This window comes from Lissotriton vulgaris, chromosome 11, assembly GCF_964263255.1.
Source record: "Lissotriton vulgaris chromosome 11, aLisVul1.2, whole genome shotgun sequence".
NCBI lineage: Eukaryota > Metazoa > Chordata > Amphibia > Caudata > Salamandridae > Lissotriton > Lissotriton vulgaris.
The window spans coordinates 217,143,130-217,167,658 of record NC_141699.1 but is presented as its reverse complement, the minus strand read 5'-3'; the positions used below and the strand labels follow the sequence as shown (position 1 = coordinate 217,167,658).

Genomic DNA, 24,529 nt, shown 5'->3' with positions numbered 1-24,529 from the left:
AGCAAAAAGGCCTACAACGTGCAATAAGACTAAAATAAGGGAGAACTAAGTGGACCCTAATGGGAACTCACAATAGGACATAGTTAAAATGATTGGTAGTTTTAATTTGACCTGTACAGGAGGTGTTGGATGAGGTGCATGAGGATTGAAAACATGCTCTAAACATGGGGCAATGTCATTGCTGCACTTAAGAAAAAAAAAATTTGCAGAGCACAAAAGAACAGATGCACAAGTGGATAGTTACCATTTATTTGGTAGTATGTAGGTGTAAATGCTGGACCACCAAAAGCCTAAGCTCTGGCAGCACAGCTAAGCAATGAGAACATTATATGGAATATATCCAAAATCAACAGAAGGCCTTGCCATGGCAGCATGGATAAGTATCCAGAGATAGTATAAGGAGACTTTCCCGGAGCTGTCGGAGCGTTAGTGATATAGTTAAGCCACCATAAAACTATAGATGATGTACACCAAGGAGCAAAAGAAGGCTAAGGTCTAACAGTAAGGATAAGCTTTCAGAGAACACTATATGAAGATCAATGAATACCCGAAGGTCTGCCTGCCAGGTTAAACAGTCAGAGAATAATATATAAGCTCTACCCAAGAGCAACAAAAGTCCTTTCAGCATTGTTACGCCAACAGAGAAGAGTCAATTGAAAACACTAAAGAGGAGAGGTAAAACCACTTATACAACCAGCCACAGAATAGGATGTGGGAAATACTCCAATAATGGCATGGAGTACTTCATGGAATGAACATTATTATTTCAATAGGGACAAGCGGGCTGAGATGTCATCAGTGATGTCATAATGATGTCATACAATGTGTCATAAGTGATATCACTTTTGAAGTCAAGTGTATCACTGCCTGTGTGGGTGTGTGAGTGACTGTGTGGGTGGATACATAGGTGTGTAAGAAGCCGTGTGGGTGTGTAAGTGTGTGAGTGTGTGTGGATGCGCGAGTGGTTTTGTGGGTCTGTGATTGGGAGTGGAAGCGGCTGTATGGGTGTGTAAGTAGTTTGTAAGTGGTGTGTGAGTGGCTATGTGGGTCTGTGAGTGGCTGTATGGGTGTGTGTGAGTGGCTATATGGGCATGTGAGTGGTTGTGTGGGTGTGTAGGTGAGTGTGTGTGAGTGGCTTTGAAGGGCTGTGGGTCTGTGAGTGGCTATGTGGGTTTGTGGGGGTTGTGTGAGCATGTGTGAGTAGCTGTGTGAGTGGTTTTGTGAGTGTGTGAGAGGTTTTGTGGGTGTGAGAGTGGTTTTGTGAGTGTGTGAGTGGTTTTGTGAGTGTGTGAGAGTGGTTTTGTGGGTGTGAGTAGTTTTGTGAATGTGAGAGTGGTTTTGTGAATGTGAGAGTGGTTTTGTGAATGTGAGAGTGGTTTTGTGGGTGTGAGAGTGGTTTTGTGGGTGTGAGAGTGGTTTTGTGGGTGTGAGAGTGGTTTTGTGGGTGTGAGAGTGGGTTTGTGAGTGTGAGAGTGGGTTTGTGAGTGTGAGAGTGGGTTTGTGAGTGTGAGTTGGTGTGTAAGTGGCTGTATGGGTGTGTGAATGGGTGTGAGTGTTTGGGTGTGTAAGTGGGTGTGAGAGTAGATGTGTAGGTCAGTGAGTTGGCGTATGTGTTTTTTAATTGGGGTTTGGATCCACCACCGAGCACACAGGTGGTCACGCTAAGTGATGCTGTGGAACCGCGGACCCTCGTGCACTAAATATTTTTTTTAAGACAATTTCTTGCCCATGAGGGGGTCCCTTACAGACACCTCCATCAGTCTCAAGGGGTCAGGGTTCCTCTACCCTGACCCCCTTCTAGTATATTAAAATTGTATGTTCCCCTGTGGGAATTCAGTCCAGATGCACGAAATGGTTGTTGCAGCTTTTCTCCTAGGTTGTGGTGAGCCAATCATGGCATTGCTGTTGGGGTAGATACGCAGATCTGCAGTGGTGGACTGCACCTCTAGATATACTTAAATATTTTTACTTTAATACCATCAAAACTACTGAACACATTTTCACCAAATTACAAAAAGCACTCTTTCTGGACCAAGATCTGTCTTTCTGCCAAATTTGGTTAATTTCGTTCAGCGATTCGGGCTGTAGTCACGTCTAAAATCCCTATGGGAAATTACATGGGGGAAACAGTTTTGGGGCCTGCCTTTTTCTCAGCCCCCGATTGACGGATCACTCAAAAACTTTTCAGACAGAGCTGAAGTCGCAGGCAAACTAATTTTTAAAAGTTTGTGAAGATTTGTCAAACAAAAGTTATTAGCAAAACGAAAAACACTTGTCGTATGGAAACTAGGTCCTAACTAGAACTAACTACTGGTGACCGTAGCAGTCCCTCCCCTTCCACTAAACATTATGCAGTCCCTGGGGATGGGGTCAACAGGGCAGATATCTGCCAGGGAGGTGTACCGTGTGACCCCATCTCCCTGATGAACAAGTTACTTACCTTCGGTAACACCTTATCTGGTAGAGGCTATCTAGCCACAGAGTCCTAACCTTAGAATTATTCCAAGACATGAGACTGGATCCAGAAATGTTTCTTGAGCAGTACCCCTGCGTGCCAATAGGTAGCGTTGCTCAGCGTGGCATTGTTGGATTGCTGACTTCGTTACTTTTTAAGAATTTCCATGCCAGAAGCGCGAAGCCATGATGCAGTTACCACTACTGTGGAATACCAGGGCACTGAACAGGGAAAGCCCTGTCCCTAGAAATCAGCTTCTAAGGTTGGGGAGGATGGGTGGGTGGGTAACAAATTTGCAGCTAGAAAGAGTCTCCACCAGATATGGTGCGACAAAATAACTTGTTCATCTGATAGTCTTCGATTCGCCGATTTCTAACCTTAGAATAGATACCCAGCAATACCTCCCTGGAGGTGGGTCTGAGGACCATTTCAAATGCAGAATTCCTGCAGGATCGAACGGGCAAAGCAATCCTCTCTTCGGACCTGGCTGTCCAGGCATAGTCCTTGATAAACGCGTGCAAGGATGCCCACGTTGTCGCCTCGAAGATGTCCAGGGTATGAACTCTGGGTGCTAATGCAGTGGTCCAGCTTTAGCTCCTGTGGAATGAGCACGCAAGCCCTCATGGGGTTGCTTTTTAGCCAATGCTTCACAGAACTTTATACAGAGCATAGTCTATCTGGATGGTCTGCTTCTGCACAGGCTGTGCTTTCTCCGCTCTGGCATAAGAATAGCTGGTCATCCACCCAGCACTCTCTTGTGCGGTTCAGGTAGAACAACAATGCTCTTATTGGGTCCAGACGGTATAGTCGCTCCTCTTCCTTGCAGGGATTTATTTATTTATTTAGGAAGTTTTCTATAGCGCTGTCAAGACCCGGAGGTAGCAGAGCGCTTTACAGTAATAGAATGACAAAAATCTGTATAAACATATGCATAACCTAAACATGAACATAACATATGTAAGGTATAAGCATTCAAAGATTGACATTGTAAGCGGAACATGGGTGAGTTGCCGAGCTTCTTTGGATATGGAATTCACTGTAGTCACATAGTTCAGGGGTTGCTTGCTGACCCCGGTTATCCGCAGCCAAGGGAGCGGATCAGGAACAGGGATTAGAGTTGCCTTTTGAATTCCACAAAAGAAGGAATAGTTCTGATGTGCGGGGGGATGGAGTTCCAGATTTTGGGGGCGTTTCCAGTGAAGGAGCAGTCCGATGTTCTTTTCTTTCTGGTTTTGGGTAGGATGAGCAGGAAGGAGTTAGAGCTTCTCAGATTCCTGGTTTGGCCTGCTTTTTTGAGTTTATTTGCCAGGTATTCGGGTTTGCCGGTATGGAGGGCTTTGTGTGTTAGGCAGGCCGTTCTGAAGTTACTACGCATTTCTACTGGGAGCCATTTGAGTTCCTTGAGTGCTGGGGAGATGTGATCCGATTTTTTGATGCCGGTAATCATTCTAGCTGCAGCATGTAGTGTTGTTTTGATCGGTGCCAAGTTCGACAGTACAAGAGATTGAGTGGCCAGTTTGAGATCCTTGTTAGGAATGTAGGGTTTGATCTTGTTCAACAGTCTGAGGTTAAAGAAAGCACCTTTGGCTGCATTCTTGATGTGTTTTACCATGTTTAGTTTGGGGTCTATGATGATGCCAAGAGATTTAACAGAGTCGGCTAGAGTAAGATTTCCTTTAAGCGCATCGATAGCTTTTAGCCATTCGGTGATTTGCGGGTTGTCTTCCTTGTTCGAGATGAGGAGTGTCTCAGTTTTGTCTGGATTCAGTTTCAAGTGATTGTTTGTCAGCCATTGTTGAACATCTTTCAGGACAGCATTTAGTCTATGTATGTCAGTGAGAGAGGAAGTTTCCAGATATATTTGTGTATCTTCCGCGTAGAGGTGAAAGCGGATGTTGGCTTTTCTGAGTAGCTTGGAGAGTGGTTCCATATAGATGTTAAAGAGCTGGGGCGAGAGCACCGAACCTTGGGGGACGCCCTTATTGACCTGTTGGATTTCGGAGGTGAAATTCTTGATTTTTATTATTTGTGTTCGGTTGTGTATGAATGAGGAGAACCATTTGAGAACTACTTCGCCGAGGCCTGCTCTTTCTTGAAGAGCCTTGGTGAGGAGTTTGTGATCCACCGTATCGAATGCTGCAGAAAGGTCAAGGAGAATGAGGATGCAGCATTTGTCTGAATCTAGAGATCCGTGGATATCGTCTATGATATTCAGCATCGCTGTTTCTGTGCTGCATCCTTGTCTGAAGCCAGACTGGAGGGGGTCTAGGAGATTGATGTTGTCCAGATGGTGAGTCAGTTGCAGGAGTACACATCGTTCCAATGTTTTGGCTAGTAGAGGGAGGTTAGATATTGGTCTGAAGTTGTTCAGCTCTGTTGAGTCAAGACCTGGTTTTTTCAGCAGGGGGGTAACTTGCCCAATTTTTAGGCAGTCAGGTACCACTCCGTTTTTTAGGGAGCTGTTTATGATTTTGCCCCATATAGGTGCAAGAGTGTTTCATTTTCATGATTAGTGAGGGAGGAATGGGGTCAGAGATATGAGCTGATGGTTTGGAGGACGATCAGCGAGATTATCTCTGCGTCTGGGACGGGGCGGAAGGTAAGCCAGGGGGTGCTCAGAGAGCCGGGAGAGAGAGCCTGAGGAGCAGCTGAACTGGTCTTCTTGGGGTGTGAATTGTTGGGGTCAAGTGAAAGTTCAATTTTTGTGATCTTTTCGTTGAAGAAGTGGGCGAAATTGTCGCAAAGATCTTGGGACGCTAGCACAGAAGAAGACAGTGGTTTGGACGTTTGTTGCCTGATGATGCTGTACAGTTCCTTCGGTCTATTTTTGGCTTTGTCCAGAGCCTGGCGGAAGAAGCTGGATTTTTTGTTTTTGATGTGGTTGTTGTATTTCCTTCGGGCTTCTTTCAGTTGATCACAAAGGATGGCCGTTGGGTTGTTTCTCCACTTTCTTTCCTTGGCTCTTAGAGTTCTCCTTTCTGCGTTGAGGTCAGAGTTGAACCACGTTCTGGAAGGGATAGCTCTGCTTCTTTTGAGCTTTAGTGGCGCAAGTTTGTCGAGTATGAACACTAGCTCGGAGTTGTAGCAGTCGGTGAGCTCATTGGTGGAAAGGTGCGCTTTATTGTCCGGAAGCAGAGAGCTTAACTGATCATCCAGGATATCCAGGGGTATTTGAGAGAGGTTTCTTGTCCATTTGGGGGAGTCTTGGGGGGGTTTATGCGAGGTAATGGGGTGATTGATATGAAAGAGGATCATGTGGTGGTCTGACCAGTCGACAGGAAGGATGTGGTTGATTGTGATTGATTTCTTTTGTGAGATGATAGCATCCAATGGGGCTCCTTTGTAATGAGTCTCCTCTGTGCAATGTTGTTGCAGGTTGTTATCATGAAGGAGGCTGGATAATGATTGGATTAGGGGATTGTGTGTCTCATTCCAGCGAAGGTTCAGATCCCCAAGAATTAGGTTATTGGAGTCGCCGAGTGCGCCTTGTGCAATCAGGTCGGAAAGTTGTTCTCCAAAAGGGTTATTTTTACCTGGGGGGTGGTAGAGCGGGTGACACCGTAGAGAGTCTTTTTCATTGGTCTTGATGATGGTGGATAGGCATTCGAATGTATCGTAATCAAAAGAGGTGGTTTCCGAGATGTCCAGGCTGTCCTTGTGGATGATAGCCACCCCTCCTCCCCTATGCTCTATCCTGTCTTTGGTAATGAGGGAGAAGCTAGGTGGTACCAGCATGTCGAGGCAGGGAGGGGATATCTTATTTAGCCAGGTCTCTGTGAGGAACGCAATATCAATATCGTGAGTGAGGATGGCTTCAGCTAGTTCTGTTGCGTGCAGTGAGGCCGATCTACAGTTGATTAGCAAGCAATTGGAGAATTGCTCCTGATCGCTGGCCGATTTATCTTTGATCTCCCTTGGTATGGCGGTGAGGACCGGGTATCTCTGGGGTTTCATGGTGGGGTGGACTTTCCGGTGACCTGTGATTACTTGGATTTTGGATTTCGGAGAATCTAGGGCGGGGGTGTTGTATGTGGCGGCTAGAAGGGTTGCTTCGCTGTCTGACATAGGTGCTGCTGATCTTAAAGGCCTTGAAGTCAAGTGTTTGGTGTCTGATAGGGGGTTAGGAGGAGTGTGGGAAGGAGTATGAGTCTTGGACCTAGGGAAGGGGTCTCCGGTTTTTGTAGTCTGCTGTAGGCAGGATTCCGAGATCTTGGGGGGGGGATAGTGAAGCTGGGTAAAAGAGGTTTCTGTGGGCCTAGGAGAGCTGTTATCGTTGCCGGAGTGATCCGTCAGCGGGGGGCATTTGGAGGGTCTGCGGGTTATACCTAGTTTGGAAAGGATCTCCAGTAGGCCCTGGGTGATTGTGACAATCTGGTTTTCGAGAGCCGCAAGGCGTTGTGACACAGAGTTGAGGGAGGGGATGGGGGTATCTGGGGTAGCGCCAGGTGTGTTGTGGTTCGGGTTGGGGTGTTGAGGGGTCCAGGGAGAGGACGAGGGAAGGGGAGGGGAAGGTGCAGGGGAGGACTTTGAATGACTGTGAGCTTGGATGGGACTCGAGGGGAGGGGGGTTCCTGAAGGCGGAGGAAGGGGAGGGGAAGGGACAGGGGGCGGCTTTGAATGACTGAGCTGGGATGAGGCTCATGGGATCAGGTTGAGGATCAGGGTGCGGTTGGTGGGATCAGGTTGAGGGATCCGGGGAGAAGGCGGGGGAAGGGGAGGGGAAGGGACAGGGGAGGGCTTTGAGTGACTGTGAGCGGGGATGGGACTCGAGGGGAGGGGGGTTACTGAAGACGGAGGACGGGGAGGAGAAGGGACAGGGGGAGGCTTTGAGTGACTGTGAGTTGGGATGAAGTTTGTGGGGCGTGAGGTTCCTGGAGGCGGGGAAGTATTGCCAGTGGGGGGATGAGGGAGGCGGTACCTGGGGGAGGTGTGGCTGTTGGAAGAGGGGATTGAAGGAGGGGTTGGAGTTTCCTGTTGTGGCTGATTGGTAGTAAGTGCCCGTTGTGAGACAACGGGGCGAGGGGGGGCGTAGCAGGCAGGAAAGATATCACGGAGGAGAGGATCATAGTCTTCTCTGTTAGTGGTGAGGGAGGGCGGAGAGGGGGTTGCGGCGTGGTGAGGTAGAGTTGGGGAGGTTGATCTTAATGTGGGGAAAAGGGCGTCGAAGGCTTCAAGGTTCTCGTTATTGGCCTGGATAAGGACCGTGCCGTTGGTGTAGATGGTCATCGTAGTGTAGCCTCTACCGACCGATCCAAGAGGTTTCTTCTTTGTGAAATGGCATGACAACTTTTGGAAGAAAGGAATCCCTCATATGAAGCATGGGTAGATGTTCGGGTAAGGCGGCTTGAATGACACGGCCTGAAACTGACTGACTATCCGGGTAGATGTTATTGTTACCAGGAAGGCCGTCTTGATGGTAAGGAGCCTGAGAGGGGAGTTTTGTAAGGGCCCAAATGGAGCCCACATCAGGAACTTCAGGATCAGATTAAGGTCCCACTCAGGCATAATGAAGGATAGAAGAAGGAAGCGTGTTGCAAACCTTTAAAAAACCTATGTAAATAAGGGATTAGAAGAGGGAAGGTTGGCCTGGGAACCGCAAATAAATCTGATAAAACAGTAAGGTATCCCTTAACAGTGCAAAGAGAAGAGCCCTGCTTGGCAAGGGAAAGAACAAACAGGAGAACCCGAGAAAAGGGGGTGCAGAAAGAAGGTAAACTTTTTTTTCTGCATACCATTCCACAAACTTGCTCCAACGGTTGGCGTATACTGCTTTGGTGGAGGAACGCCAGGATGCTAGAATAACATTGCAGACTTTGGGCAGAAGGAGAAAAGCTGTCAACTGTCACTGCTCAATCTCCACCCAAGAAGGCAGAGCATTGGCAGGTCTGGGTGGAGAATACTCCCTCGCTGTAATCTGAGGACAGATGGCAATGCTCAACAGCTCAGGATATCAAACTCTCCATGCCCAGTCTGAAGTCACAAAGATGACTTGAGCCTGATCTTCTTGAGAACTCTTTGCAGAAGTGGTATGGGCAGAAAGGCATACAGGAGGCCTGAGCTCAGATCAAGACAAAAAGCATCTCCGAGCGACAGCCACCTAGGAAACTCCAGTGCACAGAACTGCTGACATTGCACACTCTTGTGGGTGGCGAACAGATCACACCAATGCTCTCCACACCTGCTGAACGAGACCTTGCACCACCTCCAGATAGGGGCATCCTTACAAAAAAGCCAGTAGTCCTCAACCAGATCTGGCACCATAGGGTCCCTGTCGATGAAACCGCTCTGCCCAGTGAGTCCGTGGTGCCCAGTCAACATCAAATGGTGAACTTAGCTGCATCCCTCCTGTTGGCAACATTTAAATGAGAGCCCGCCCCAGGCCTTCTCCAGGACCATTGGCAGCACCTGTGCAACCGTATCCCACAGAGCATGGGAATAGTGTCCCAAAAGGCATGCAGTGTTCATGGACTGCAATGCAAGGCTGATGGAAGACAAAATGTTCTTACCTAAGTTGTCCAGTATCTTGGATTCCCAATCCTGTGGTGTGGTTGGGAATGCTGCAAGATATACATAGGAAGTGGAGGCTTGGACCACCAAGCTCTCCAGGGTAGGGTGTTCCAATAGGAATTTGGAACCATTGAGTGGGGCGCTGGCGGCAGGCTATTGTCTTGTTCAAAGGAGCCCTTTTGTTGGGCTTGGACCAGGTCCCAAGCAGGAGATCAATAAGTGGCTTATTAAACTTGAGAAGTGGTTCTGAAAGGGACACTCCGACTGAAACACTTCTGTCAAGATGTTAGTATTGGCTTGGCAGTTCGGGCTGGACTGTTCCCATGAGGCATGGGGTCAGACTGATTTGCATATGGCCATGTCTGAACTGGGGTGGTGGAGTGAGCTAAAGAATGATGATGGATTAAACCCAGATCAGTTGACTGGGGGTGAATGTTTGATTTGCTCCAACACTCCGTCCATCATCCCCCTTTGGTATCGCTTTGTTTGCCCTAAGTTGGCAGGGTATGCCCAGACCTGGGTGCCTTGCTCACTTTGCCACTGGATTCAAGCTAGCCTGGCTGATGACGACTGATTAGCCAGAAACTGGTCCCAGGATGCTTGTTTCCGGTCCGGGGAAGACATGGCTTGGCAGTTCGGGCTGGGCTGTTCCCATGAGGCACAGGGTCAGACTGATTTGCATATGGCCATGTCTGAACTGGGGTGGTGGAGTGAGCTAAAGAATGATGATGGATTAAACCCAGATCAGTTTACTGGGGGTGAGTGTTTGATTTGCTCCAACGCTCCGTCCATCATCCCCCTTTGGTATCAAGATGTTAGTCTTGACAGCCACCGAGGGCAAGCTAAGGTCCAAGACCTCGGCCGCCCTGCTCACCACCATTACAAATGGGGCTCCCTCCAGCATAGCCGAGTCAGGGGGAGGAAGCATGCCAGTATCTGGAGAAATATTCATTTCACTGGCATCCACCAAATTCTCACAGCAGTCCATGTTGGTATTATAACGCTGGTATTCTGCAGAGTTCAGTGAGCCCTCTCAATCCTCCCAGAGTCCTAGCCCATAAGAATAGGGATCAGGCTCCCACTCCCACACGGTCAACGCCTTTCTGTGTCGAAGATGATGTTTAAATGGGGATGGCACGGCTGGTGGGCCCCAGAGGCGCAGGGAGCGTCAGTCTCAGGACTGGCACTGGGTAAGGGTAATATGGCACAACCAGCGCTGATCCGGATTCATCCGGCATGCATCTAATAGGGGCCCCTCATGAAGATGAGCCGGAGGGAACGGGCCACCCAAATATGAGGTATATAGCCCTATAAAACTCTCTCAATTAGGCGGGGGTCGCTCAGGCTCCCGGAAACTCAGGGAGCCGTGGAGTCGACTACTGGAGGTGCAGAGTCAACCCAGGTGCTGGCTCAAGTGCTGAGCCATGCCTCGAGTGACACTTCCTTGTCTTGACAGCTGATGGACGAGGTGAACACAAAGCATGCTTCAACAACTTTTTTTCTTGTCGTGGGGTTTACCCAAATGGACGACACTTCGAGCTTCTTGGACTCAGTGACCGCACCCGGAAACTCCTGTCCAACGGGATCTGTATTGTCATAGCTCCGAGCTGATAGGTGCTTGAGGGGTCGCTCCCTCAGGGCCTTCAGGTGTATGGCGTGGCAACTGGAGCAGGGCTTCGGGTCATGGTCGCGCTCGAGGAACCAAAGGCACACAAGATGCAGGTCCGTCACCGACATTGAGCAGTGACAAGCACCGCAGAGCTTGAAGTCAGCCTTTTTAGATGACATTCCTGCCAAAACAAGAGGAAAACAAAACTCCAAAAACTTCGAAAAAACGGTAAAAAAAAGTTAGTGAAAAATTGACTAAAGAGTAGGTCTTCCTGGATCCGCACGGAAAGAAAAGCACAGACTTGAGTGCGCTGGGTTGCACCTACATAGGCACCACGCACGTCACTTCCGGCACAGCCTACAATGCCATGCGGAGTCGAATGATGGCACCTACTGGCCCGCAAGGGTACTGCTCAAGAAACATTTACAGATCCCGTCTGACGCCTGGTGATGATTTTAAGGAAATGAATCTGTGGGTAGAAGTCTCTATCAGATCCTCACGTCCCCAAGCCCAAAATCAGCCTGGGGAAGGGAGCCTCCCATTTTTTTGAGTGGCCCTTAGGGATGGTGGGGACAGGCAGCGCTCTCTCCTTTATTTAAATAGGTGGCCCCAGGGGGGTGAGGTCCCCAGGGCCGCTAATGGCTCGGGAGGGGCCTCTTCTCCCCTTAAAAAAATACTCAGCCCTGGGAGGTGGGGTCCCCAGGGCCAGAAGAGGATCAGTGAGGGAAGCTGCGCAGCCCACTTCCTTTTTTTGTTTTAGATAGATGTACGTTTATGGCATCTACATAGCCTAAATAGACTTTGGGAGGGGAGTGCATGAACCCCAATCCCCTTTAATTAAAAAAAGAAAGGCCCCAGGAGATCCCCACAACCACGGAGGAAGCGACGTGCGCTGACTACTGCAGCCCCCGCGCTGTACAAGAAAGGTGCGCGGTGTACAGAGAAATCTACCATATGAAGAACTAACGATTCCCCCTCTCCATTCCAAAGAAGTCAAATCGCAAAACGGAAAGGAGCAAGCTCAAGCCCAAGACGTGACGCAAGATTCGCCGTCCGTCATTCTCTATGTAGGTAACACCTACATTTAGCTAATATTAAAGTGTCGTCCCACCACAGAGTGAACTAATACTAGGTAATGCCATGCTTTCCAGGCTCTCCTCTATGTCCTGATGAAGACCCCAACATGAGGCAAGACAAACCCTTTAACGTACTCGGGGTCGAAACGTAGACAACGCCATACCATACACACCATAGGAACAAAAGAACGAATCAATCTTACCTATGTGTGATGTACTTTGGGAACACTTATATTACCTTGATTGTAAAGGCGTTTTGATTTGATTGTGATGTACCATTGTCACACCACCTTTACCTCGTCCCTCACATACTCCTCACTCCCTTTCCCCTTCTCACTGAGAGCACTATTTTTGTAATGATTTTACAATTACAATGATATGTTGATGGTTTCTAAATAATCATATGCAGTAACAAGCATAATGAAAACTGCTTTACATGGAATAAATACAATTTACTTTTGAATACTGCATACGTTACTCTTTACACGCTGAGTTTACCCACAGTGAAATACAATTGTGGTCATTGCAGATATGTACTAACATGAAATAATTGCAAAGTATATTCGCCCAACTCGGACCACCCCTCTTTTTGTACTTACTTATTGACCCAGGTCCATGAGTTTTGAGGGCTCACCCCTTTACAACTCACACTGGCACGAGCAGGTAGGCACCCGAAAGCTTAGGTGTTAAGTGACTACACAGCACACGCATCCAGTGAGACATTAAAAGGCACGCAATGACTGACGCTACTCCAGTGAGTTTGATTAAAAATCAAATAACTTTATCTAAGCTCAAGGTTCAGGAGTGGAAAATCACAGTATCAATTACTCATCAAAGCATTTCATCAGAGGGGAGTAAAGGGAGCAGTTCAATAATCAATGTAGCATATCGCAAAAACCATTTCATTAAGGGATTTGCATTTCATTAGTTAACAAACATTTCATGAAAGAATTAGCATGGACAACCAGCTCATCTGGCAAGGATGAGCATATCCTGTAGCAAGAGTCCACAGGTCTTCAGGTAAGTAACCTGTTCAGTAGGCAAATCAATTAACGTCTCACCAAGCAAGGGTGAACATTACATAAAACTCCTTAGCAGGATTAAACTGGTCATTGAATAGGAAACCAGTTAATCTCCCGGCAATAAGCCTTTCTTATGAACTCAGGCCTAACCCTGTCCTCTCCAGTTAATACTGGCCTTCTGCCCAGCTTCAGAAGCCTTGCGGGCACAACAGGGGTCAACAACAGAGTTCCCCAGGGGAGGGGCGGACTCGGGCCTTCTGCGGCCTCCCGCCCTCCTCCCCGGGGGTAACCTTCAATCTTCGGCCCTCCGGGGCCCTTGCGTGGTTGTGCAGCTGGGGGATGGGGGGGGGGGAGGAGGAGGGGGTTGGGGCTCCGGCCCTCCGGCAGGCCTCACGCGGCCTGGGGATTTCTTCCGGCCCCTCCGGGGCTTGCGCTGACCGGTGGGGGCCCTCGCACCCACTCGTGGCCCGTCGGAGTCCCCAGGCTGTTCCCGGACCTTCTGCAGCCTCCACGGCCCAGGAACCAATAGGGATGCGGCTGTAGAGGGGCTCGATCCTGGCGGCCAATCGCGGGGCAGCAATAGCGTGTGCCGAGCCCCAGAGCCAATCTGAGGCTCGCTTGACAGGGGCTCGGCCACGCAGCCAATCAATGTGCGGCGGGGGCGTGGCTTGACGCGCCGCGGTCACGTGATGCGGGCAAAGGCTTCAGCGCCTGTCAGGCCTAGGGCGGCCTGACAGGAATTCCGGTGGCCCTCTTCTGACACTGGTGGCCGCTGCAACGATCTCCTCAGCAGGGGCCTCCCGCAGGTAGACGCCAGGCCGCGGCAGTGTACCAGTTGACAGCATTGGCGGGGGCCCTCTCCTGGTACCGGTGGCCGCCGAGGAGGATTGCTGGTAATGTCGGCACCTCAAGGCAGCGCCAGTGAAACTCCTGGCTATGGCGGTGAGTGGGGGCTAGTCATCGCAAATAAGGCAGCGCTTCAGAGATGCACACAGCGCTCAGCCGTTGCAGCGCTTCAGGCAGGAACAGCGCCCAGGAGCTTCGTGGCGCTTTAAGGGCACAACAACTCTGGCAGTCACCAGCGCTTCTCGGGGGCAATTACAACAGCACTCTTTTGGCAGAAGCACTCAGCAGATCGGCAGTCCAGGATACTGGTGCAGAGAAAGGGGAGCGTTTAGCAGTTTAGTCAGCAGCTCAAACAGGACAGGCCACACGGCAGTGGCAAATCAGCAAAGGGGGTCCAGGACAGGATTAAGGGGCGCAGAAGTAACAGCCCAGTACCTGGTTGGTCCCCAGCAGTCCTGTGGTAGTTAGGTTTCTTCTTGGCGCTGGATGGTTTTGGCGCCCTTGTAAATAGCAGTCTCTTGTTTCTTGTTACTTGAAGGGGGGTCGATTTGAGGGCTGCTGACAGAATTCCTCAGCAGGTCACTGTAGATGGTCCCCGAGTTCCCCTCCCGCCGGGCCAGATGAGTGGGCTAGCTCAGGGTACCTCACTCAACTTAAGAGGCAACTTTCTGGAAAATTTCCCTCCCTTTCTTTATATAGGCCCAGGTCAGGTGACCACCCTCTAAGGTGGCAAAACTAAGCTCCGCCCCTAATCTAGAAGGTGCCAGGAGCTTCCGTACTCTAACTGTGGGCAGGCAAGGCAGGCCGAATGGCAACAATGTATGGGGTCTCAGCCAGCTCCTGGCAGCTAGAATGCGCCTTTACAAGACCACGCTGCAGTAGCAAGGGCCTATGGCAGCCATGTTGAAGGTAGAGAGCACCTGCACCTAGCATAGATTTTAATAATACACAGGGCATCGCAACTACACAGGGCCTATACAATTTTATTACAATGGGGGGACATCCAGAATTAGGGGAGCGAAAAGCAAAACATTTCCGGGAAAAGGGCCAAGTCCAATATATATATATATGTAACCAGTGATCAAGACTACTGTGTAGTCGAAACGCATTTGGCGGCGGCAGAAATAAAGAAATGTTGAAAATCTCACATGGCGTGGTCGTTTGAATAATGGAGTAAAGAGACTCAATCCAAGGAGTCTTATGGTGACGATGCAACTCTCGGTTTGGTGGAGGCGGTTGATGCTTGGATAATTGCAGCATATATATATATATATATATATATATATATATATATATATATATATATATATATATATATATATATATATATATATATATGAAAGCATTGTGGGATTTTGAGTTCTGCATACAGGTTCTTGGAAATATACTGCTGAATAAAGCTAATGTATGCAGGAATCAGGTGTGCTTATTTCCGAGCCCATAAAGAAGGGGCGTGGTGCCCAGAAACGCGTCGGCAAAACTCATTAACTATCAGAGAGGAGAAAGCAGGAAGCACATTATAGCTGGATGGCCGAGCACTGCAGTGTGCCTTCCTAATGCAAAGGGCAAGTTGTATTTCATATATATATATATATATATATATATATACATACTCCTCCAACCGCCGGTCACCGTGCAGCTAACGTCCTATGCACGTTATCCAGCACGCGGACACCAAATCAAAAGTCCAAAGCCAGTCTTCGGGTTGTTCTTATTTTATTTTTTTGAGCATAAAGTGCAGTGGTGAAAAAAACGTCGAACAGACGCGTTTCGGGCGTGAACGCCCTTGCTCACTGTTGGCGGTAATATGGACTGACTCACATTTAAATAGTACAATGCAACTTTGGAAAAGCGCGCCCAAATGCAATTCATTAACACAGTCGAAGGACTTAAATCATCATTGGCCACAGTATATCATCGTGTGTGGGGGCCATATTTGCCTAGTCAAAATGCTCTCAAACACATTAGCAATGCATATGGTTATCCACAAATACAAATACTGATTAAAATACTAATAATACAATATTGTTTCATCAAAAAGATAGTATATAAATGATCCATTGTTTTTGTCTGTCCACACTATAAAGTGCAAATGCATATTATAAACGTGCAAAATTTGCTTATATACAATAAAGTGCAAAAGTGCAATGTTATATGTTCTGTGCAAATACGCTATTTGAGATTAATCATAGACTTCCAAAGCAAGGTTCCGGGAGGCCTCAACCAGGATGAAGAATTAGCCGTACATCTAAAAGATCAATAGATCAAGATCATTGTTTTCTGTCAGAATGTTTTCCTTTGACATAATGCATGTGTACATACCATGTTAAAAATGTAATCTTCGTTCTCACCATACCTTATGATTGCTTTAAGTCCTATGTTGAACATCACAGGAATGGAGTCATGTTACCTACTATGTTTTTAACCTTTTATTTATTTGTTTTGTTTTAGGAGCAAGAGAGAGGGCCCACTTCACCGGCACTTCACCTCACGGACCTCTCCCCTTCTCTGCCTCCTTATCACAAGGGCACTTGCATGGTTTGAAAGACTGAATGTTGAAGGACGGTAAATTACTGTTATCTTACATTCGAGCACTTGCGAATACTGGACTTCTGGCCACATGTATATTGACACATTACCATGTCTACATGTACCACACCTACTGTGCCTCCCTTCCGTTACCCACCCAGAACCTGCTTTTACTCGGGCACTTGCCATGATTAATGTTCCCTATACCTATATGTGGGGACGACTAGTGTCACTCTGTCCTACTCAGTCCGAGCATTGTGCCCTTTGTTACGCATCTCGCGTTAGCAGGGGTGATCGCAAATCAAGAGCGGGTAACATGGTGGCTTAGTACTATCGGGATTACGCCAGCCTGACTGTGGAGGATTGTCTGTTGAGTTTACACACTCGCACGGATGTTTCCGCTTTATTGTATACATTCAACGCAATGTTTTACTAATTAGGTGACTACAACAATTTTTGATGAATTAGATCTGTGGTGTTCTATATACATTTTGTACCTGTTTTTTGTTTTTTGCCTACTCAGATGAAAGAAGCCAGGGTCTCCCCACTCCTAAAGAAAGCAGGAACGGACACGACAGCTTTAAAAAATTACAGGCCCATTTTGCAGTTGCCTTTTCTCAGAAAGATCTTAGAAAAGCACGTTCTCAGCACTCTAGCCGGCCATCTGGAAAAACACCATCTTCTTCACACTAGGCAGGCTGGGTTCTGGCCCCAACACAGCACAGAATTAGTCATGGCCTCGGTCGCCGATGAGCTGAGAGTCAGGGCAGATAACAAGCAGCCGTGTGCCCTGATTCTATTAGACTTATTGGCGGCCTTCGACACGGTCTGCCATACCATCTTGCTGGACCGTGTCGCGAAGTTGGGGATCACAGGCCAGGTGCTAAAGTGGCTAGAATTCTTCCTGTCAGGTCGAACCCAGAGAGTGCAGCTAGGAGACCAACTGTCTGAGACCTGCGAAGTGACCTGGGGGGTGCCCCAGGGGTCGGCCTTATCCCCCCTGCTTTTCAATATCTATTTACAACCATTAGTGGAGGAGCTTATGAGTATGAACTGTGAAATTTTTAACTACACAGATGATACTCAGCTCTTAGTCCGGCTGGACAACACCACTGAGGCTCAGGAATCAGTGAGGAATCTGCTCTCATTCACAGTCAACTGGATGACTAACAATCTGTTGAAAGTGAATGCTGATAAAACTGAGGTGTTGGTGATCAGCAACAAAGAGGACCCCTGGAGTGACTTGTACTGGCCCCCCGAGCTGGGAACCACCCCGTCTCCTGGCACCGTAGTAAAAAGCTTGGGGTTAAGGATTGATGCAGACCTCTCAATGGCCCCTCAAGTCTCTGCTGTTGTCGGATCCTGCATAGGTGTGTTGAGGCAATTGCGTAAGCTAGTTCCCATCTTATCTGCCTCCACCATGCAATCAATTGTATCCGCCACAGTCATTTCGAGACTCGATTATGGCAATGCCTTATACCTGGGTTTACCACACAAACTGCTGAGAAAGCTGCAGGTAATACAGAACGATGCAGCCAGGCTGATCCATTCTGTGCCTAGAAACTCGCGCGCATCCCCCCTGTTCAGAAGCTGCACTGGCTTCCAGTGAAATTCCGAGTCCAGTTCAAATGTCTCTGTGTGGCCCATAAGGCTCTTTTTGGGAAAGCCCCAGAGTACATAAAACAATGTCTGAAGAGGTACATTCCCGAGAGACCCTTGCGCTCTGGAACAACCTTCAACCTGATTCAACCTAGGTTCAAATTAAAGACCAAAGGGGGCAGGGCCTTGTCTGTGCTTCTCCCGCAGCTGTGGAATGAGCTCCCGTCCATCTTGAAAGAGGAATCGCAGCTTCTACCCTTCAGAAAGAAATTAAAAACCTATCTTTTTAGAAGGGCTTTCTTGACAATATAGGAGGTGGAACAACTTGAGGTTCTAGGAGCATTAGTGTGTTATGTTTTCGTTCTGGAAAGCGCTTAGAGACCGGCGGTGATAGGCGCTATATAAATGCTCCCTAACATAACATAACCCCATGTATTTAAAAAGTTATAAACTTCATTTTTACGTATATATACATGGTTGATATTCAGTTTATATTCAGTTGATTTACGGTGTTGACAAGTCCTGTTTTCATGTCTATGTTTTAAATAGATATAACCAATGCCTTTCAAACTTTCTTCCACGTGATAAAGCCGTCTTCACGGCGAAACGCGTTGTGGAATAAACAGCACTTCGGATATACCGGTGTTCGCCTCGTTCTTGCCCTGAGAGCGTACTTTATTGACTTTGTTGTGCAAGAATATATATATATATATATATATATATATATATATATATATATATATATATATATATATATATATATATATATCACATATTTGTAAATGCAATAAAAACAATTAAACAAAAAAACTACACAAAATGGCAAGAAAGCAGTTTTCAAAAGCAACAGGACACAGAGAGAAATACGTCTGTCTTACTTGTTCTCCAGCAGCTGTTCTAGGTCTTGGACCTTTCTGCAAAGCTCGTCTGCCAGAGGATAACTCTTCCCCACCTTCATGAATAGTGCTGCTATTTTGTTGCTGCGAAGGAATCCTGCAGCTCTTCTTCTCAGCCCGTGCAAGACACATGCTTCCACTGCAGCTGTGCACAGAAAAATAATTAAAGTGTTCATTAAATTTCTAAAAAAATTCTATTTTTACATATTATTGAGAAAGTGTGTAATGAGCTGTCAGACAGCACCATTGCTTTAAATGTCAATACAAAATGTGAACGCACACTCGTTCTTCTCACCTTCCTTTTGTGAAATCGGAGTTTTCTGGAGTGAGTTTAGTCACTAGGATAACACTTAAAGTGACGCACAACCTGCCTGTGATCTCATCCCTGTGTCTGATAATATTCTCATAATTTGTAGTTAGACAAGTTACTGAAAATGTGCAACCAAGTAAACCTTAATTCAAGTTGCTTGTTAACCAGACATACTGTAATAAAACCATGTGTTCCCTTATGACACGTGTTGAGCGCCAAAATGGGAAAATAGACATTACATTTATTGCCAAAACAACTGCTCACATTACAATCATATTGCCACCACACAATAACAAATACTTTTCATTGTGTAAAGTGATTGAGTTATGTCCGATGAGTCTAAAAACAAACCACAATTAATTTAAAAACCACTTTAACTCAGAGAGCATCGAGTAAAGATCGTAAAATCCTCAGCTGCAGGCTTCTCTAACGAGTATCTTATGAGTTACTGGTAAATCTTCAGCTACCCAGAAGTAGCTCTCCGGTGTGTAGCCAACCACACAAAGGGGCCTATTAGGATGGCGGACGGACCAGCGTCCGTCCGCCACCCCAGAGGTGGAGGGACGTCCGCAGGGGCAGAGGCGTTCCCTCCGTGCGAATTAGGATGTGACCACCACCCTGGCGGTCACATCCCGTATATTTTACATTGCGGCATAAGCAGCACCCGCCGCAATGTAAAATATGCATGTGTAGCCTTGGCATGTAAAACTTGGCAGGCACCGCGTGGTGCCTGCCACCCTGTGCATGCCAAAGCAGGGGGGTACCATAGGTACCCCCCATGTGCACCCCCGAACCCCCAAACACCCTGGGGGCTCGCAACGGGCCCCCAAACACGAAGGACCCCATGCTTTTCCACGGCGGAAAAGCCGCCGCGGAAAAGCATGTTTTCTGCCCCATCCTAATATGGCTGGCGGTGTCTGATAGACACCGCCACCATATAAGAGCTTTTCCGCCACGGTTGAAAGGCTACCGCGGCTGACGGTCTTCCCGTCTGCCGCTGACCCCCCCAGCCATCCTAATGTGGCAGGGGGGTCTTTGAAGGCACCGCAGCGGTGAATCCGCATCCTCCGGGCCGGCGGTGGCTTCAGACGGCCCGGAGGATGCGGATTCACCGCAATCCTAATCGGCCCCTAAGTCAGAAACGTTTGCTTTGTTGACATAATATAAGTAGACCAAAATTGAGCGTGTGTATTTGGAACGTAAGTTAATGTATTTTCAGAACTCATAAGTTGACGTTTGGACAAAAAAGGCTACATTTCCAAAATACATGTGAAGCTCATATGTGAGTGATGGGTCAAGTGGAACTAGGGAGACATACAACTAACATTATTACCTTCGTGCCAGTGGCACTGCAGCTATGGCTGTTATATATTACCCATAAAGAGAAATTCCAAATTGACAAACACTTCTTTACATGAATGCTGGCAACCCTTCCTGGTGCACTGAGGGGAGTGAGCACTGCTAGTAATCTTGCATATGGTGGCCACTACTCTAAGCTTGTGTGATGTGGTCAGTATTACAGCACTAATGATGTAAGCAGCTAAGGATGACTTTCATTGAACATAAATAGCTCTTATTACAAATAAGATTGGAAACAACTGCTCTATTGCGTTCACAGAACAGTGTTACATTGTGATCATACGAAGTAATTTACATCTAGTATAAAGTTGGGCAATCAAGTAAAGAACTAGCAGGTCATAACAGGGCTACTGATATAAAAGGTTCAGCGATTTTGGTGTTTGAGTTAGAATCGAAAGGCTCTGCTGTGCACGACAATGCTTGTGTGAGCACTTTTATATCATTGACTTATGAAGACCACAAGAAAAAAATGAAAACATATTTACCTTGTCACCCTAGCACTCCTAATCCAGAGACCTCTTATCACACAACTATTGTTGCAAGGATTTTTGCTCATACACAGTACTGTGCACAGAGACCTAGGACATTAGTGAATTGTGGTGTACCAGAAAATTAACTTCGTACCTAGAAACCCCCAACCAGCCAGCATCAGTGTCACATTAGCTCTTCATCCTATAGCAAAGTAACCAATGATTAGACAACCTAGAACATGCGACTTAGGACAATCTCAGGAATGGTGGGAAGTGAAAACACTCTTTTGTTATACTCTCATACCAGTCCTCAACAGGATTAAAAAAGAGACACGGTAAGGTTAAAATATTTATTTTAAGGATGTGAGCTCATGCACAGTATTTTAGTCAACATAAGCAGACATATGATTAAGAATAATATAGTCAGCATGGTTACAATTCCATAAAATACAAAAGGAGGAATCATATTACAATGATAGTGCAAACAGGTTATATAGCGCCTAGTTTTAACACCCTCCCTATAAAGGAACTATGTATTATAAACTAAAGAAGGTCTCTCGGGCTTGTTTTGGGGGACCCCATTACCTTTTCGCTCAGTAAGTGTAAATTACATCTGTATCAGCAAGGCTCTCTGCATACCTGGAATCTTCCAAGTGTGTGAAATCATGGCAAGTGTGCTATGATAAAGGCACCAGAATCTTACTTGACTCGCAGCTGCCAAAATGTTGTGTCTAGAATGTGTTACACGGACATACCGATAAACAGGCTCACATGTTAAGATAACCTTGACGGCTCAGCACTCACTGAGCAGACTAGGGGCACTATGTAGGTCTAGAGATGTCGAAAAACAAACCTTTTGTCATGCGTAGACCTTCGTGAAGGCTAACTTACAAAAACAGCTATGCAGTGTCGTGTGCAAAAGCAGCAAAAGGTAAAATGGCGTTTTAACTTCTAATAAGCCATGCTAACATAACATGCATGCAAAAGGAGGCCCTAAACAATACTACACTATGTTGAACATGAAGATAGGATACTGTACTTGAACATCTTTAACTTGTCAAGGTTCAGTAACGTATACACTTCCACTTTGGCCCTGACCCTGCTATGTCTTGCCATACCTTTCTCTTGTTAATTCGGATTGCAGGTTGCCAAATAAAAGCTACAGATATAAAGTTGCGCCATAAATGGAGGCTGGGTGTTGTTACTGTTTAGGAACTGATGGAATAAGAATAAATTGAACCCGATTTTTTTTAGCTTTACCACTCACCTTCTTCGAGCTTTTCTACACTACTAACAACTACACACAAATTGAAGGGGTAATGGACTTTTGATTCATGTCAACTGAAAGAAACAAATATTTTAGCCATTGTGAACATGTCCAACTAAGAAATATGTTTATGGAATTTTGGAGAAAAGGCACACAATGTGGTGAGATTATTAGAAGGACTGTGGAAAGAAGGCCACAACCTTGCCGGAAATAGGTATCTATCTTACAAGACAGTATTCCTCTTCGCTCAATATAACGTTATTTAGTTATAAAATATTTGTTATTGTAAGAAAAACACCTGTGCGGATGAGCGTAAGTAAGGGATTAAATAAAAGAATGACATAACTAGGCTCACACAACCTGGCCATGAGAGCCACAGAGAGGTAAACCAATGTGTCACTCTCCCCAACACAACGATTATCTTTTAATGCATTTTTAGATAACCTGGGTAAGGCAAGACTTCTCTTTAGATAGATGTAAGTGGTTTATGAGGTTACAATAACCGAAACAACAATTGAAACACGACTGAAGGAACTGAGAGGCCCATAAGGGAGTAATAGTGTATTATAAATGAACCACCAAAACACTAGAAAGATGTAAACTATGCATCAGTGGATATACTGTAAATTCTAGTGTCTCTAACAGAAACAATAGAAACAACTGTTCATGTGAAAGCCAGCAGAGAAGATCAAAATGACTTGTGAGGCTATGAGTAGAGCACTGGGCTGAAGTTCCAACCAATAAGTGTGTGTGGTTGAATGAAGATAGAGGATAAAACAGGGTATATGATTTTGCAAATGAAGGAAAATTTTGTACAGCTAAATTAGGCTTAATATAGTGTTTGATGAAAGTTATACAATCACTAAAAACGAGAACATAAAGATGCAGTTGGGAGAAGGAAGGTACTAGTACCTTACTTCGGTTAGTTCTCTCTCTGTGGCTTTCCTGGAGGGTATGCTGGCCAAGTTGGAAATCCTGGAGAGCTGCACATCAGCAGGCCAATGTGAGCCTGAATTTTAGTAACAAGAACTATTGTTGAACAAGTTGGTGGGTCTATGGTTTTATATTTTCTCTGACTGGGACAGTGGGCAGAAGTTCCAGTTTCTATAGAGCATCAACAATGCAATCTCGACATCAAGCAAATTATAATGCATTACTCCACTTAAGCATCCGTAGTAATGGAGCCAATCTTTGGGGATATTGTGCTCACAGTGGTAATTGGGGCATGTAAGTACAGAACAATCTTTGGCTAGAAAATGTAAGATTAGTGCAGAATCCTTCTTAAAGGTCAGAGACTTCTGTGAAATGGTGTGAACAATTTTCTCCATGCTCATGATGCCGCATATCTCCTATAACCAATCTCGAAATTTTGGATGATTTCCAGTCTCCTACTTTGCTGTAACGCACTGTTACGCTGCACAGAGAATTGGAGAGATAGCTTATTTCTTTGTGAGCGCAGGCTATAAGATTGCTTGTTAGCTAATCATAGAATGATGTATTATGAGCATTCTGGGTATCAAATTATCAAACATTTCTTCCACTGAATCCAATATCTATTTTCATTACTTCTGCAATTTAGGGCACTGCCAAAACAAGTGTAATAGGGTTCTCTTTTCATCACACTCTCTCCAACATTTATCTGAATTCCGTTTGCTCTTATTCTCATTGTTTTTTCCTGGGGTACGACACCTATATATGGAGATCCTGGTCAGTGTCTCTCTAACCAAGGCAGCGATAGTTGTACTACAGACTACAGGGTGTACCTTTTCCCTCTCTTCATTAGCTTTCTTCCCAGCATCCCCCCCCCCCCCCATCACTTCATACCTAGGGTTTTCGCTGTTCCTTTTGAATCATCTGTAATTATTTATATATTTCCGAGGCCAATCTACCATCATTGTCTTTCATGATGACCTGTTAGATCATGTTTGGATAGTGGTCTCATCATTAGTCGTTCACCTTCATATCCCTTTATCTTTCAGAATCAGGAAAATCAAAGTCACGCTTTGGGGACTCAAAATAATGTATCCCATCCTTATCCAAAAACTCTCCACCATTGTTAAATCCATTTATCGTTTATTCGCATACAAACCATTTCCTATGCTTGGTGAGAAATCCAGATATTCTACAGTAGGCATCAAGAGTGATGGGGAACTGGGTAGGCCATGTCACACTGCTATTGTGTCCGAAATCCCTAATATTACTCTAGTCACCAGTGACCAATACAAACCCCAATCCCAGTATTCCCTCTAAATCCAAGGGATTGTTTATAAGATTCTGTGCACACTCGCTGTACCATACAACTTAGTTTTGCTGTTTGGAAATAGCAATTGATGTCTAGGACTCCGAAATCCCTATCGAAGTTTCTGCATTAAAAACTTGGATAGACTTCTTTTTTCCTGCCATATGAAATCATTTATTACAGTTTCCAAATTTTCCAGAGCACCTTTGGGTGCTAGAAGTAGTACAGTTTGAAAAATGTACAGCATTTTGTGAAGTGACGTAATTTCAATTACCCCTATTCTACCACACCATGATAATCCTCCCATATGCCATGACTTTTGCTTTAGACACTGCATCATACTGC

At 46.2% G+C, this 24,529-nt stretch overlaps 1 protein-coding gene across 1 annotated transcript in view; it reads right to left on the bottom strand.

The window, feature by feature from the left end:
• The window catches only part of LOC147679546 (small G protein signaling modulator 1-like), a 645,847-nt gene that overhangs the window by 212,504 nt on the left and 408,814 nt on the right, over window positions 1-24,529 (bottom strand). Inside the window, exon 4 of the mRNA XM_086942458.1 lies at window positions 18,522-18,684. Coding sequence (XP_086798584.1) covers window positions 18,522-18,684 — 163 coding nt within the window. The remainder of the gene's footprint in view (window positions 1-18,521; window positions 18,685-24,529) is intronic.